This window comes from Ambystoma mexicanum, chromosome 11, assembly GCF_040938575.1.
Source record: "Ambystoma mexicanum isolate Mex_15411 chromosome 11, UKY_AmexF1_1, whole genome shotgun sequence".
NCBI classification, from domain to species: Eukaryota; Metazoa; Chordata; class Amphibia; order Caudata; family Ambystomatidae; genus Ambystoma; species Ambystoma mexicanum.
In genome coordinates this window covers 1,326,904,112-1,326,922,202 of record NC_090934.1, presented here as the reverse complement: position 1 = coordinate 1,326,922,202, position 18,091 = coordinate 1,326,904,112, and the positions used below count along the sequence as shown (strand labels likewise).

Below are 18,091 nucleotides of genomic sequence, written 5' to 3'. Positions count from 1 at the left end.
TAGTTAAGTAAAATGTAGGTTTAAATGAATTCTGTTCTTTATACTCTTCTCTAGAGTTTTAAAACATGCACACTATGATTGAGTACGTTGTTTCATGAAGAACGTGCGTAACCGCGAAGGAAAACATGCAAAAACCTGTTCTGCAAACACGCTTAAGAAAACACGCGCTGAAGAATACATGCACTGAAGAACACATGCGCTGTAGAAAACACACGCTGAAGAACACAAGCGCTGTAGAATACAAGCGCTGTAGAATACACGCGCTGTGGAAAACACGCGCTGTGGAAAACACGCGCTGACGAACACACGCGCTGAAAATTTCAAGCGCTGTAGAAAACACGTGCTGTAGAAAACACACGCGCTGAAAAAGTCACGCACTGAAGAACACACGCACTGATGAGCACACATGCTGATGGACACACACGCTGTAGAAAACTCCCACAGCAATATTTATCGCGCCCACGCACTGAAGTATTCCCGTAGCAATTTTTACACATGCACACACTCTGAGAAATATTCGCAGCAGTTGAGTTCTGGCCCGAGCAGGAGTCCAATCGCACACGAGAAGGAAACACGTCACACATGCTAGTATGCAACGCTCACAATCCAAGCGCGTGCATTCAAATGAAAGCCAATCTCCAAGTACACTGTTGGACAGTGCGAAATAACAGTTCAAAACTCCAAAATGCTTTTTCTTACTTTAAATGTTTCAAAGAAAATCTGAGCAACGGATTAAAACATCCAAAATAGTCACTTATCTTTTGAAAGGTTTTCTTCTAAGAACTTCAGGAATTCCAGGCTTTAGTAAGTTCTCTTGACAATCTGGATACTTCTCCTGAACCCCCTAAAGAGTAGCCGCTCGACTGCCAGGGACCTGAAAGTTCAAATTCATAAGGCCCAAGACTTCAGCAGGAGCAGCTACAATACACGTCCTCTCAGCTGGGGTTATGATGGTGAAAGGCAGAGAGTGACAGTTTAGAATGTTCATTGTTGTCCTGCTGACCTCTCTAGCCAATCAAAGCTTCTTTTGAGAAACTCCATCTTGCCTTGGGTCAGAACCAGGATTCTGTATTGAGAATTTAAGGCCAAACCAAATAAAGTAGAAAACTTCCAAACCACACCAAACTAATCTACAGACCTCTAAATAAAGGGGAATAAATAAAGGAAACCTGAAAATAAAGGGGAATAAATAAAGGAAACCTGACAAAACCTGACAACATGGAACACCTCAGGGGGAAAGAGGAAGTGGATAAAAAAAAAGGTCAGATTCCTCTCAGCTTTCAGTTGGAAATCTGCAGAATAGGAAAGAAGGAAACAACACAAATGGTTAACATCATGTCCCCCCTGTAATGCTCCCTGGATATACTTATGTATGTATATCTATAGTCAGTACCCGATTCTTCTCTGCAGAATGCCGAGAGAAGTATTGCAGTAGATCTGAAATATTTACACTCCACAAACAAGAAACTTTCCTTTTGTGTTCTCACTGCTCAAAATCCAGATGACCAAAGCACTTCAAGTGTTATTGCTTCTTTTCTTTGTAACTCCCATGTCATCCTGAGGAGTTATTAAATTGTCCTTAGGAATTGTTGCATAGTTCAGAAAAATAGTCTCCCTGTGGCCAAATTACTTTATTAAAATACACTAAGAATGTTACTGACTAACAACTGCAACCCTAAAAAGTAACCGCTAAGCATTATGCTCCTTAATTGTTCACTGAAACTAACTTTTGCATAAAATAAAAACACTTCAGTTTCAGAAGCTGGTCTCTGTACACGCGCTTAGCGCACAACTCCTGTCTCCACTGAAAGGGTTCCTATTGCCGCACAATCCACGTTGCCCGCACTCGAGAAAAAGTGAGGAACGTCCTTGCCACGCCTTGACAAATCTAATGCTGACTGCGTAGGGTGCAGTGTGTTAAAAACAAAAGAAAGCTTTCTCATTGAGGAAATCCAGACGCTCTACCGTTCCTTACCAACAGAACATAGCACGCTGGATTTACCTCAGATAAACGACACTTCACTGTGAATGAACAGAAAAAATATCTAAGCAAACACTTGTTTATATTGAAAAGTATATAGTAGAGAGACAAGTCCATAAATGTTTTGTATTAACCTTTAGCAGTCTTAAACATAGGTTGGGCATTTTATAAATACTCCTTGTTCACTTAGCTTATGATTTTCTCTTGAAGAACTGCTACTTGTGTCCTTTTCCTGCTTCCCTGTTTTTACCTGAACCTGCAAAAATCTTCATTAAGTGGGAGCTCCTGACTTCCTTATCCTCTCAGCTGGGCTGTTGACAATGAAAGGCAGTTGAAAGAGTTCAACAACTGACCTTAGGAATTCCACAGCCGATCAGGGAACAGAATGAAAACCTCCATCTTGGTTTGGGAGATTGTCAACACACTGAAAACTTCCGGTTAAGGCCTAACTCAGCTCTAACACACTGAAAACCCATAACCAAATAAATAAATATAGTTACACTTTTTTTAAAAACAATTTTTATTGATTTTATTTCAACAACCAACACAAACCAAACTTACAGTGCATATAATAATATTGAATATACATTGCTTTATCCGTGTCCACTGTTTCACCCATTCAAGCCCACCCTTCCGAGCCTACTCTCTCTCATGTTCTGTTTCTCCGTCTTGCAGTAGGGATTCCTTTTCAATGGTTCCTGTTGGATCCCGGTCACTTGACCCATCATGCGTGGGCCCAAATAATTCAGCTATTAGTTGTTTCCAAGCTATCGAGGTTCCAGCCTCTCCCCCCCCCCCAACATTGCTTGCTTCCTGCCATACTGCAGTTTCTGCAGTTTCTGCCTCTGCCCATTTCTGTAGATCTTTCCACCATACTTCTATTCTTGTTCTATGACATACCTTCCACCACATAGCGATTCTTCTCTTTGCTAGTACATACGCCATGTCTTTCAACTTACTTACATGCTTGAGTTTACGTGGTCTAGGAAACCCTCCTATCAGGCAAGCCTACACTGTATCCACCTCTGTTTTAATCCCTTTTTCTTCCATCCTATGTGCTATTTCTCCCCAGAATCTCCCTATTATTGGGCATTGTGTACCATTCCGGCATTTTCTTCGTCACATTTGGGGCATGATTGTCATCCTGCGTTTTTGAATTTGGCTATCCTTTGGGGTGTCATATACGCCCTGTGAATTATATATTATTGTATCTGTTGTAATCTAGCATTTCTTGATACTTTTTTGTGATATCCTTGGGCACGTTCCCACACCGCATCACTCACTGGGGCACCCACTTCCTCTTCCCAGTCTTGTCTAAGTTGTACCACTTCCTTCCCCACTTTGGTCATCATCAGCTCATATATTCTAGATATTTCATGTCCGCCCGTCCGCTATGTCATATATTTTGTCTTTGGTGGCGTCCGGTTCATCTGCTAGTACTACTTCGGACCATGTCTCTTTAATTCGCTGCACCACCTTATGGTATGTGATATACTGCCCCGTATGTAACCCCGTTTCCTCCACCAGCCCCTCAAAATCCTTTATATTCCCCGCTTGCCACATGTCACCCATTGTTGCTATCCCCACCAGTTCCCAGTGCATCCTAATCATTAGTCTGAGTTGCTTTTCTTTTCCCGCCAGAGCGACTAATGGGACCTGCGGGCAACACGGGGATGGATTCTCCATTATCTGACAGGCTCTCCGCCATATCTCCCACCCAAGTGTCATCATCCTTGGGCGTCCTTCCATATCCGATCTGGGCAACCACATCATTTCTTTTAGGAAGAATGGGGCGCAGTCCAATCGGAACAGCCTGGATTCTGGGGTCGGCTCCTCAGAGAGCTAAATATATTTACACTTATCAATACTTTAGGGTAAAAAAAGAATTTAATCTGATAGACTGGGAGACTCTCAGATCACTGAAAAGAGTGGGTTAGGGCCTAAACAATTAGAGAAGATCTCTGCATTAATTACTGCCAGAAAGCAACCTCAACCCATGCTTTGGGGTGCAGCCACCAACCCAAAACTCCTGTGTTATTTTGTGCTATTATTGTATGACCGTATGATTGTACTGTGGGAGGGCTTACGAAAAGTTCAATAAACAAAAGTAAAAATACAGTTTATCCTAATAATCTTGGCATTTATATATAGATCATGAGCTTGCGCTTCCTAAGCAAAATACTACATACAAAAGTGACACACCAACTAAAAGAGCATGTTGAACAACTCAACCATAAATCAGGATTTAAACCCATGAGGGGAATTGACTGCACACTGGCAAAGATAATAGAAGACCTTTTAGTGACCTTGGATGGAGGACATGTCCTAATTCTCCTCACCAATTCAGCCGTGTGCACCTTAGTTAAAAAAGAAACAACCACCAGAATGGAGACTGTCCAATTCTGCCCATGAGTGGATTCAATCCTTCATCTGCAAATTGACAAACTGTAACTGAAATTCTGCAAAACTAGCTTGCAGAACGCATGCAGCATGGCTCTTCGCTTTCCCATTGCATTTAGATATTGCAACATGGTATAACAATTTGCAAGGAGTGTAAAATCAAACATCCAGATCGTCCCTAGCCTGAAGAAACAGAGTCCCATTGGATCAGTGTTCAAATCCCTTAAATAGATATGCCTGGCATCCAGAAAAAAGTTCACAGTTCTTTGTATCACACATCAGTGCTTCTGGAACTAGCTACCTACAAAAATGTGATTATTCTCCCAGAGTCTGATTAAAATTATTGCAGAGTTTTGGAGTGTGTACTCCTTGGGATTGATGCAAATTCCCATTTGATAGTTTCTGGCAGATCGTCTGTGATTTGCACAAAAGGAAATTACTGACTGGAGTATCTCCACTTGTGCAAATTATAAATGATCTTCCACAAAAAATCATATCTGAAAACCCCTGTATCAAAATTCCTTTGGATTTACACAGTCCAAAACTTTGGAATAATTTAATTGGACTCTTGAGAGACCAATTAAATGTTCTGTCCTCCAGAAAATGTGGAAGACTGCAGATTTCAAAGAAGAATATGACTAAGTGACTTGGCATTGCAGTGAATGAGTACATCCAAACTGGTCACACTCAGGGGCCTCATTATAACCCAGGCGGGACGGGGTTAACTGTGCCGGTAAAGGTGCCGGCACCATCAACCCCATCCCGCCTGATTACGAGGTCCCCTCGCGGGACCCGGTCTGCACGTCTGATTTCACCAGACGTGCAGAGCGGGTCCCGCGAGGGGAGGAGGGAGCAAACAAGGGGCCGCTCGTAATCAGCCCGTTGTTTGCTCTCTCGCCCATTCCAATTCAGCCCTATGGGGGCTGAAATGGGAATGGGGAAGGTCCGGGTCCGGGTTCCTAGAAGGAGGAATTACCGGGTCCTCCGAACTTGGAATGGCCCGGTAATTCCTCATTCTGGGAACCCGGACACTGACGCGATTTCGGCGGCAGCCATGCCGCCAATAGCGGCATGGCTAGCACCAAGGTCGTAATGAGGCTCTAGGTGTTGCAGTTTAACTGAGTTTACTTGAATATGACTTTCTCTTCCCCCTCTGACTTACTCCTCCTCCCCCTCCTACTTACCTTGGCTCAGTACTCTGTCACGCACCTTCCCTGTCATCTTTCGGTCACTCTTATGCACTATCTTTGATAGTTCTTCACTCATTTATTTTCTTTTATCTTTTCCTTGCCTGCTTCGCATTCCTGCCTATTTTTACCATGCATGCATGTTTTTTGTACATAATCTCGTTGGGGTAGCTGGTTGGCTGCAATTACGGCGCTTTATAAAACACCCTTAATAAATTAATAAACAGCATCATTATCTATGCAGTGTCCCCCATACCATCAGCTACTGCCACAACATAACCTGTAATGCCATTGGCAAGTGCCTAAAACAGAGGCTTATACTTCTGCGGACAGTCACAACAATAATAGTTGTGTATATAAGGTGGCCCAAGGAGACAGCTAGTTAAAGAACATTTTGCACGGTTTAACAATTTTATAAACTGGGGTAACTGAGTGTTCTTAAAGCACTAAGGGCCTCATTATAAGGCTGGCGCTGACAGAATGAAGGGGGTGGGTATGGGACCGGCCCCCTTCATTCTGTCAGGGCCGATTACAAGCTTTCCATCGCGGGACCCGGATCGCACGCCTGGTAAAACCAGGCGTGCTTTCCGGGTCCCGCGAGAGGAAGAAGGAGGTAACAACGGAACACCTGTAATGTGCCCGTTGTTACCTCCCTCCCCATTCCCATTGAACCCTATGGGGGCTGAAATGGGAATGGGGAATGGTTCCTGCAAGGAGGAATTACCGGGTCCTCCAATGTTGGAATGACCCGGTTATTCCTCATTGCAGGAACCCGGTAAACGAGCCCGGTTTGGTGGCAGCCATGGAGCTTACAGCTCCATGGCTACTGCCAAACTCGTAATGAGGGCCTAACACTTTAAGGCTTCAAGAATTACTGGTGCATGGCAACACAAAAGTGTTTACGTGACCAACCAATGTTAATTATGGGATGTTTGTGTAATGTAAAACAAATGTGTGTGTGTGTTTGTGTGCACAATTTCACAAGTGTGTGGTGAGGATTGTTAATAGTGAAGAACAACTTCAAACCAGGTTGTACCAGAGCCTGCAAGACATAGCCTAGCGCATAGAGGCATCCCGTATTTCAGTGAGGCCATTAGAATGCTACATGTGTGTGCAATAAACACACATCTGCTTGCACTGGGTACAATGGTGGTGTAAAAGTAAGCTCAGTAGAAAACAACTAGCCAGCAAGATGTTTTAACCCCCCCAGCTCTCATGCAAACCAAGTCCATATTTATACAATTAAAAGATATTTCACTTTAGCTCCATTAATTAATCTAGCTGTCTTACATGGAAACAAACTCACATACTGTAAAGAAAGAAAATTCATTTAATTGCCAGTAATTCCTTTCCTTAAGAGGAAATGGGTCTTTGAGATCCTTGACTATAAACAAATACTATGGCAATACAATTGAGTTCCATGTATTACCAGACGAAATAGAAAATTGATCTTTCTAGAGCTGTGGGACGCTCTTCTCCGAATTGTGTAAAATCTGATATGCGTTAAAAACCTGCACACCCATCTCTCTCTATTTGTAGGTTTATCACATAACTATCGCCCCATTTCCTTCCTCGATGCATGGGGGAAGGTGTTTGCAAAAGCATCGCTGGGCCACCTGGTGGCTTGGTGCCAGGAGTTGGAGGCAGTGCATCCACCTCCAGGCTGGTTTCCAGCATGGTGTCAGCACGGTCGACCAGGACCTGTGGCTCTCCCTGATACCGCAGAAGTATGCTGTTAAAATCTATGTAGATCTATGCAATCTTCATGGATTTGAAGGCCGCTTTTGACAGCGTACAGAGGGCGAGCCTGTGGGACATGTTGTCAAACTTGGGCATGTCTTTGGGCATTTTGGGTGCAAACCCGTCATTGTATAACAACAATGGAGTAGTTATTAGGTACTCATCGGGTGGTCAAGTTTTTTCTAGAGTAAAAATCAGGGCCGGTGTTAGGCAGGGATGTGTTCTTGCCCCGATTTTGTTTAGTCTTTTTATTAATAGAGTGATTGATCTGCTATTGGCTGAACAGACAGATGCACCATCTTTGGTACTTGAGAGAATCCCCATCCTTTTATTTGCAGATGATTCAGTGCTGCTTTCTCTGACCCCAAGTGGATAACGGAAGTAATTTGCCATTTTCGAGGCATTTTCTGTGGATAATGGACTTGAAATTAATTTATAGAAAACGTAGTCCATGGGGTTTTTCAAAGTACCCCCGCATGAAAGTGGCTCTGAGTGGCAGCCCCAGTGAACAGGTCGCAAGTTTCGACTATTTTGGGGGTTTGCCTGATGGCCAATTGTGCCTGGACGGACCAGGTTAAAAGATCTAAAGTTGGCCAGGAACTGTGCAGTCTTATCTAAATATACACAGGCTCATGGGGTAGGTCCAATTAGTGTAACCTTGCAAATGTATAAGAGTCAGGCAGGGCATTCAGCTCTGTATGAGCCGAGTTGTGGGGTATTTTCAACCTAGAAGGCCTTCGGGCTGTGGAACAGAAATTCCTCAAATCAGTTTTGGGCTTCTCGTGAACGCGCCAGATGTCCCAGTACTCTGGGACTTGGGCTTGCAGAGCATCGGGTTCATTTCTCACCATCGGGTTCATTTCTCAGATAAGGCCAGTGTCCCTCTGGGCTAAATTGTGGTCAAGTAGTAAACTTAACTTGCTGAGGTGGCCCAAGCCTGACTTGGTTCCGGGCCATACTAGCTGTTCGCGGTGGTGAAGGAAGGGTGCTGGTCGCAGCCCAATTCTTTCCTGGGGAACTTCAAAGTATTATTGAGGAAGGCCCTAAGGGACAGATGGAAGAGAGACACCACAGTAAATCTTGTGCATTCAACCAACTCTGCGCCTTATTTGGCCAGGAAATCAAACCATGGGTTTGAATGTTATCTCGGCAATATGCCATCTAAACTAATGAGGGCTTTGTACATGAAGGCGCGCATTGGCGTATTGCCTTTGGCCACTTTTAAGCATTTCTGGAATGCGTCTTATTCGGTCACTTGCCCATTTTTCCCCGACGAAGTCGAAATTATGGAGCATTTTGTTCTTTGTTGCCCAGGATATAAGTACGCTAGGAGGAAATATTTGCTATCCTTAGTTATGCTTTCTAATTTTAGTAAGACAAAATTGGTGCTGCATTTCTGTTTTTCTGCCGATCGTAGTGTGCTATATGGCATGGGGCATTTTTTTGTTGCTGGCATCAAGGAAGTGTCTCAAGCACCTAACTGCAACAGGAACCATTTTATGAGTACTGTGTGCCTAATGGGCTATTGTATTCTTCTAATTGCACCGTTTTTATTACAGTGTATATTTATATTTTATCCATGTTTTTATCCCACTGTTGTATTTTTATTGTTTCTTTTTTGTGTAATTTTTATGACTTTTATGACCTATTATTGGTTGAAATTAAGTATTGATTAAATAATTTACCTTTTTCTGGGGCCAGAACGGAAGTCTACTGTGTGCTACTTTACCTTTCACATTACCACCTGTGTTGTTAAGAGTAATCAACTCAACATTAACCACTGTAAGATTCTTCACTGGAAGTCCAAAATCATGTCCAATCTGTTGAAGCCCACACACGGCCTTCCTCATATTATTTAAACTTTAACCTTGTGCAAAAAAGAATTGAGAAAATGCACTTTGCAGCATTTCGTTTAACCTTTAAAGAAACGTATTTGTTTTACAAATTGCAGATTCAATGTTTCTGCAAAAGTGTCATACTGTAATGCACAATCGCAAAAAACCCTGGTCTTTGGACCCAGGCAGGAAAATATGTAGCTTTATCCTGATGTTTGTTGTTGTTTATCCTATTTTAAAGATGCGGGAAGAGCATAAGGCCTTAATACTTCAAAAGTATGCCCGTGCTTGGCTGGCAAGACGCAGGTTCCAGAGTATTCGGCGGTTTGTGGTGAATATACAACTTTCTTACCGAGTACAGCGACTGCAGAAGAAACTGGAAGAGCAGGTACAGAACAATAACTATTTGGAAAGTTTTCTTTCTTCCTGTTGTATATCAATCAAGAGCCATGCGCAACAATCCATGAACCGTGTCCATTGCCTCACCATCCTTTTACATGGCATATCTTTCGTAGTCTAAGTTGGCGAGTGGCATGCTGTAGCCCCTCAGAAAATTTTCGCTGTGCGTAAGAGTCATTTGTTGGTTTCAAAGTATTGAAGATTTTATGAACTGCTGGGCCTGCTGCTTAAATCAGGGTCGACACTTTTGCTTCATCATTCACCTCCCCTGTGGCTTTGAAGTACATTTCCAAGCGTTCTATCCACGGGTTCCATCTCGGGCCAAGGCTCCATGGTGCACCGGAAACGTCAAACTCCAGCATCAGTGCAAGGGACCCGTGTTGATGGGGCATATGTACACCCACTGGGGTAGCCGCATCAGCTGCGGGGGCATTTCCTTGACACCCATTCATGATGTCGACTTTATTGGCAGGAAATCTTCTGAGTGCACAAGCACCGCCACCCAGACCGTTGCAATCCAGTATCATGTGCAGTCTGCTTCTAGGCACATGGGGGCAGGCATGCCACCATACAGTGAGCCACCACTTTGTTGGCTGACTCCACCACAGCCAAAACTGAAAAAGTTCTGGATTACCAACGCATGCAGGGGGGCTTAATGTAATCGAAAAGTTCAAAACAGGAAATAATGCACTCCTCCCTGCCACCAGAGAGAAATGTCCACACACAGGCAGAGGAAGAAAGAGAGAAAAACGTTATCTTTCTTTGTCTTATTTTGGAGAATAATGCATCCATGGATGCTTCAAATATTCTCAGGAGAGGCGCACATGCGCTCCCTAGGGGAGCCGCAACCTCTGCTTGTTGGGCCAAACAGTGTAAGCCTCACCATTGTGCTTGCGTCGGCTTCGTAGCCGGCGAGTGTGTCGCAATGTTATTCTGCCCCCTGCAAACACGTCCGAAATCACTGCCGCCTAGCCTGAGCCCATGACTCGTCACAGCAGCCAGATCATCAACATTGTTATCAGGCCTCGGGGCTTGTCGGAGTGGCAACCCAGGCTCCACCCACCCAGGGCTCGGAGACACGTGTTGTAGCGGGAACGCCGTTTATTCACGCAGTGAGTTGCACACCACATCTGCTGTTGGAACCGGAAAGGCCTTTAGAAGTGTGATGCTGCACTCGATTCAATAAATACATTTTTAGCGGTATCATATTGCCTCTGAACTCCACAACAGTTATTTATATACCCCACATAGATAATGATGATTGGACAAAGCTTACAAGTAAGATTGTTTATGCACTAGGTTCGCTGTGCCCCACCATCAAGTTTCTGATGTCCCATGCCAGGTTCTCATCTATAGAAGAACTTCTTTATTCCTTAACCATGTCTCAGGTCGTAGCCCCGTAGAATGGGGAAACCAGTGAATACCAGAGAAACAAGGCCTGCTGCAATAACATTTTTAGATGAAAGGCAATTTTGAATGTGGATTGCATTCCAATCTTCCTAATCATTTCTCCAGTCAGTCTTCAGGTGACTTCCCTCCATCTTGGATTGGGAACAGGTCCTCCTCCTGCAATAGAAAGTCAAGGTTCACCTTTTTAACTAACAAACCAAACAGACACCAATTAAGATCTCCCCCCAGAAACACATATAGGATAAAATGGTGATTACTGCCAAAATAAAACTAAACCCATCTTAGACTTCAGCTGGAAAACATCCCCCAACCCAATGTACCACCACGGGGACCTGCGAGACCTGACAGACTGCCATCAACCCACCAGGCAGACCCAATTGTTACTTGTATTGGGATTCTTTTTGAATGCCTATTAAAATCCACAGATACCGATCTCTTTCAATTAGTCACAGGTCACTGCTCTGTGGAAGAGACCAAGGACCTTCTCCCAAGGACTGAGGGCATACAATGAAAGCAAGAGTACTGCGGTGGCTATGGATTGTGTCGAATCCAGGTAACTAGTCACTTCTCCCCAAGTAGGAGCCACCTTCGTGAGACTAGGGAAGTGAGCCCACTGTGCAACACACCTTCTAGGGGATTTGGCAAGCAGGATCTCACTGGGTGAACTCCTCCTTAGGGGACAACATCTCCCAAGGGGGTACATCTATAACACCTCCCTTAAGACCAAGGTCCCAAATGATTGTTGCATACATGGGAACTGATGACATTCTACTAAAAAGGAACCTTTAAATATGCTCTCTTGGCTGTTGACACCTTCTTAAAACTAGAATTCCAGAACCAGTGATGTCTCATTGCAGGGAGGAGCATATAAGGGACAAGACCCTTAACCAGTGTCGAGGAACCAACGCGGAACCAGTCCACCTGTGGTAATGGACCAGCCAGAGAGAGGTAATGGAGAGCAGAAGGCGCCTCTACAGCATGGAGCTGATGCACCGTAGAGGCAGGACCATGACGCATACGTGGTTGGCGGAGAGCCTATAGAACGCTGCAGTGCCCAGGAGCATTGGAACCCCAAGCTCCCCGGACTCTGGAAGAAAGAGACTGAACCACGACTGACGCAGTGTCAGGCCCTGCCTTTAAACTTCAGCAGGAGCTGTTGAACGCCTCAGACCCACAAGGGCGTCTCACTCTCAACTAGGTTTAGACAGCTGCGTCCGGTACAACCCTGAGGGAAAGGGGGAATGGATAAAATAAACACTCAGATTCCTCTTCTTCTACTCTGACAGAGATCTGCAAGGATGAGAAAGACCAGGGTAAGAATCAGCCTCCTAATTGGGCCCAACTCACTCCTGTCTTCTAAGCAATGTATTCAATATCTGTATTCCCTCTGCTAGATGCCCAGAGGGATGTCAAGATTCTGCGACTGCAGGTTCTCTTTTAAATCCTGGTTAACTTCTTACCTTCTTATTTTTTCCTAATCTGAAGATAGCTTGACATATTTGGGTCTAATTCTCCACTTTCTTGAATCTTCTCTTTGTCTTTGAATCAACTAAAATATAGATATTCTTTCCACTAATAACTACTCTTATGACTCTTAAGAGTAATTTTTCTCAGCTTTATTTACAACTCACTTCTTTCCTTTGTTTATCTACAGGCACGTACCCGGTAAATGACTGAATGTTATTTTACAAATAAATTGCCTATTTCAAACTTCCAAGTGCAGACTTTGCCCTACTTGCACAGCCCAGAAAGCTTCTTCACTTTAAACTTATCTTCCTCATTGTTTTGCAAATATCTCTCCAGGCTCCCTGTCACTGCCCTCCTGCACTATCACATAGTCTCCTTCTATTGGACTGTCACCGTGCTAGTGCGCCTCCAAGGTCACATTCTCCTGAATTTATGCCCCGTGCTCTCTGCGCCTCAGCCGCTGTACTCTCCTTCCAGTCAGTAAACGCTGCTCGCACGCTCCGTAGCTTGGCCAAATCTGCAGGAGCTGCTGATCACACAGACCCTCTCCGGACGTTCCCATCTCAACCCTTATTGCTACAACTTGAGTCGGCAATCCCTGGGAAGGGAAAGGGGTATGGATAAAAAACAACTGACAGACACTCTGTATTCCTGGCCTCTTGGAATAGGAATCTGCAGAGGGGAAAATAATAACACAGAATTAGTTTTCACTTAGATCAGTCACTTTACTTATATTTTCTGTTTCCTTCTTCAAATACATCTCCTTTACCTGTCTTGCCTCTACTACTTGCTGAGAGGCTGTTGCTTAGGGATGAATGATGAATCCACCCTTGAAAACAATTAACTAGATTTCAAGTTGTCTCGCTTTTACTAACCCCTATGCTAACTGTCCCTAAACTATTCTACTTCATTTACTTTTATGAAAATTAAAGTCTTAACTTCTGTACACCTAAATAGACTTTTTCTTTTATCTTCATACTGCAAAGCTGATCATTTCCGGATTTCCTATATAACATTTACACTACTCTCAGCTGCTTGAGATTGTTTTCAAACACGGTTCTTCTTTTCACTCAGAATCAATCTTGCAACGAAGAAGAGGGCAACTCTATTGACTTTCTTTTTCAAACTGCACATGCGCAACTGATGGGCTTGGGTTTCTTTGGAAACAGAAATACCAGTAGTCTGCTTCTTGTTCCTTCGCAATGCAACGTTGCTACTTTGTCCTTTCTCTATTTCTATGCAAGGCAACGTTGGTTAATACCCATAGGTTTCTAAGCGGGGACCAAACCTGTGTTGCTTCGTGTCGTCTTGTTTCCAAGGCGAGCATGTTGACGCTGAGCTATCCTCCCGGGACGAATAACCCGAGCAGAGAGGAGTAAGAACTCTTCTCTGGGCTAAGTTTTGTTTTTCCTTTATTAGTTGTGGGGTCAGTTAGAAAGATAGCATATGTTTGTCCAAAAGACAAAGTTGAGTTTTGTATGACGCCCTGACAAGAACCTTTTTGTTATTTCATTAGACTAGGGAACTTCCACCATAGCAATAGGACTAGGTGAGGGCTTTTATTTTGAAAGTTTGAACAATGTCCAGTTGTCTGCGTCCTATCTCTTACTCTACAGCAGTATTTCAACAAATCAGTGGCATGAAAGTAGTTGAACACTATCTCAAAAGGAAACTGCTGATTATGCTTCAACATCCAGCTATAATTCTCAAAAAGCTCAAATCTTGCCTTTGGGGAGGGTAGGTATTTGCAGCTCAGAAGTATTTCCATGAGCAGCAAATTTCCGGCCACCTATGCTATCCTCACAATGGGGTGGTGGGATAAGGTGGATATATGAACATTACAAAATTAAGCATTCACTGCTGTGAACTCTCAAAATTCACCAAGATACTGAACAATGACAAGCTTAATTTGAAGTGCACTACCAAGCACATCAAATTGCAGATTGGCATAAGGACCTCAAGCTCTCCATCAAAGACAACAGCCTACATAGCACTCTGTTATTTTATGTTATGTTTATTTATACCATGCACCGCCACCATTTTCATTGTCTCCAGGCGCTCATATGGCTCTGTAAGGAAAGTGGCCAGGGTTTGTTAATGAGGGAGAGAGGGATAGGACCGAGATTGTGCTCATCTGTTGCTACACAGGTAGAATGAGTACATTGTGAGGGGTCAGTAATGTGGAGTGGAGAACTGCATGTAGATTTCTCAAAATATGCCATTTTATTAAAGAAATTATATATAGAAAATACCTTGCTTGCCCTACTCTACAGAGGAATTCCCTACCTAGTCTAAAGGCTATGGGAACATTCTTTAGCATGAGAAAACTGTCCCTCACATTAAACAACAAACATACAAAGGAAATGATTTAACGCAATATAATAAACAAAATCAACACAATGGGGGTTGTTACAAGGTTGGCGCGGGAGTCATGAATTTTCCGGTGCCCGGGAATGGGCAATTACCGGGGCATTACAGCCCCGGCAGACCCGGTAATTGCCTTTTCCCGGGCACCGGAAAATATTACTCCCTGTTCCCATTTGACTCTCATTGGACTCAATGGGAATGGGGAGGCCGGATGCACCGGTGCCGGTGCATCCGCCAAGGTCTGTGAGCGGGTGCCGTTCCGCCTGCCAGGTCAGACCTGGTGGGCTGAAAGGCGCCCGCTCGCAGAACTTGTAGTTTGCCGGTCCGGAAACAACAGTACCGGCAAGCTTACCGGTACCGTTATTTCCGGACCGGCAAACTTGTAATGAGGCCCAATGTCTGAATGTTCTTCTCCTGTCCTGGGTAAGTTCCCTTCCCCAGGATTCAAAGTTAACTCCAAAATGTTCAGCACAAAAAAGGAAGGTTTTGAGCCAGCTCCTGAAAGTTCAAAGTTAAAGAAAAAGTTCATGAAGCAAAAATCCACTGGTGACAAATCGTTGTTCCTGGATGAATGATCCCCTTCTAGCTTCTGGAAAAGAACTAGCACCACTGGTAATCCTGGTTATGATAAAATATCTCTTCTTCAGGTAATGTGCCACAGTTCAAAAAGAAAGTATAATGTTCCTACTGTTAACAACATACAGTTCTTGATCAACAGTTCGACTTTGTTTGCCGCCGGACTCGTAATAATTTACTGGCGCCTGACTTCCCAGTGCCACCGGTTCATTACGAGTCTAGCGGCCCATGAAGTCAGGAGCTGGTAAATTGTAAGTCCCCATTCCCCTAAAGTCCCACAGGACTCTGGGAGTGGGGACACGGAAGCACCGGCACCGTTGGTAGTGGTGCTGGTGCTTCCTTGACAGGTCTGCCTACCATGGCAGCTGCACCCGACAGGCTCAGACCTGTCACGCACAGCGTCCATGGCAGGCAGATTCAGAGTTTGCCTATCTGGAAACCTTTGTGCCAGTGAGCTTACCGGCACCCTTGTTTCCGGACCGGCAAACTCAAATAATGAAGCCCAATATCTACATTGGTATATCTGCCAGGATGCTTTCCTGCTGTTACTGCTTCAACATCCACAACCACAATTATACTGGTGGTACTATGAGAACAGTCACCTTCGCCCCACAGTACTTTACTTGTTAAGACTACTTCAAGGTTAGATCTGTTGACAGCTTAATATACTGCTATGATTTCAGTATTACTACCGTAGGTCAATTGTTGGGAAAGGTTTTAACAAGATACTTCAACCTCTTCGGGTAGGCAAGGCACTCTTCCTTTAGTGACTATCTTAAAAGGGGCAGCCTCTTTGCCTCTTCTATCTTCTTGCCAAAATAATAACCTTCTTCTGTCCACCATACTCTGGCTTCCGCAGTATTTAGCGTTGCAGGTTATATCTACTTCAAAAGGTTTCTTTACAAGCTAGTAGTTCCCCTTCCCCCAGTTTACTCACACCTTTCTGCCAGTTATCAGACCAAGTAATTACCCAGAAGCCTTGGTACCACTCTCTCAGCTTCAGGTCATATTTGCACACGTGTCTTTTAAGCCACTTGGTTGTTAACAGCGTCACAGTGTAGCAGGATGACTCTTTAACATTAACAAAGGCAGGTTTCACTATCAACAGGGTTTGCCCCTTGGCTTGGGTAATGATTGTTCTTTTCAATAGTTTAAACTCTTCACTTTATAGAAATGAAGAGAATGTCTATTCTAGATACAGTTTCAGATTCAGACTTTCAGATGAAAACACAATTGGGCACACGCATCCTCTCTTTAAAGTAGATTTTAGGTTTTAAAGATAAAGAGAGAATTGTATTCCCACGTAACAGCTCAGGATAAAGTTCAAACTTTTTGGGGAATTACAATTCGGCACATGCAACCTCATTTTGATGTAATTACAAAAAAGGTAGCAGGCACCCCTCTCTCGAAAGAACAAGGCATGATAACCTGTTCAGTGGTTATTAACCACATTGAGAGTTTGCAGCCATTGCTTGTTGCTCACTGTACCTTCACAGATGGGAAATATCATTTGCATATCAGTCTTTGTCCCGCCCACAAGGGCAGTCCAGCACCGAAATGCTATGGCAATTCCTCTCTGAACAAGAGTACCATCAGCAACCCCATACACGTGTTTCAGCCTTGTTGGGCATCATCAGTGAGGTGAAGCTGAGCCTCTCTAAGCACAGTGAGCAGGGAGTCCACGTCTGGTTGCCCCCAGGTAACCTAGGGTGACCAACCCCAAGTTCCTTTCAAAATTACAAAAAAGGTAGCAGGCGCCCCTCTCTCGAAAGAACAAGGCATGATAACCTGTTCAGTGGTTATTAACCACATTGAGAGTTCGCAGCCATTGCTTTTTGCTCACTGTACCTTCACAGATGGGAAATATCATTTGCATATCAGTCTTTGTCCCGCCCACAAGGGCAGTCCAGTACCGAAATGCTATGGCAATTCCTCTCTGAACAAGAGTACCATCAGCAACCCCATACACGTGTTTCAGCCTTGTTGGGCATCATCAGTGAGGTGAAGCTGAGCCTCTCTAAGCACAGTGAGCAGGGAGTCCACGTCTGGTTGCCCTCATTTTGATGTAGTTCTGAGCCTTTTATAATTTGTAACTCGGATATTATTAAGGTTAGGTATACGGTAATGGTTACGAAAAGCATTCCCTTTTTTTATTAAGGACACGCGACCACTCTGTTATACAATAACAGTCTTTAAACATTGCAACAATGGTGTTCAATGGCATTAGCTTCTCGCGTATTAGATCTTTCACGGGATACACAAGTGCTATAATTTCATTGTTCATCAGACTTAGGCATTCAACAAACAGCTTTCACTCGCATAGAATAATACGTGAGTCACTTAGGAGCTGGCTAAAGATAGGGGCAAGGGTTGCACAGTATACTAGAATTCCATGCATCACTCACCCACTTCATAGACACTGGTTTTGCGGGTTGCACTGCTTCCCCAACTTCTTCTACTACGTCTGCAACTTCTGGCTCACTGGAGACCCCCTGTTACGCTCACCTGGTATCCACGGGGGCGCCACCGAGCTGTGGGGACTCTGGTATCCTTCTCAGCGGCTCCCGGGTATCATCAGCGGAGAAGTTCTGGCTGGAATACAGGTGGGCAATGTTCAAGACTGGGCAACTGGGGTAAGGGCCTCCCAACACCCCTTATGCCTGCAGCCCCCCCCCCGGACCTTTCATCACCTTGTTATGGGTTTTGGCGTGCTCTCCGTCCTGCCTTCT

At 44.2% G+C, this 18,091-nt stretch overlaps 1 protein-coding gene across 3 annotated transcripts in view; it reads left to right on the top strand.

The window, feature by feature from the left end:
- The window catches only part of MYO5C (myosin VC), a 1,282,854-nt gene that overhangs the window by 658,594 nt on the left and 606,169 nt on the right, over nt 1-18,091 (top strand). For all 3 annotated transcript variants that reach the window (XM_069624842.1, XM_069624843.1, XM_069624844.1), the window contains one exon: nt 9,385-9,531. In XM_069624842.1, the coding sequence (XP_069480943.1) occupies nt 9,385-9,531 (147 nt within the window). The remainder of the gene's footprint in view (nt 1-9,384; nt 9,532-18,091) is intronic.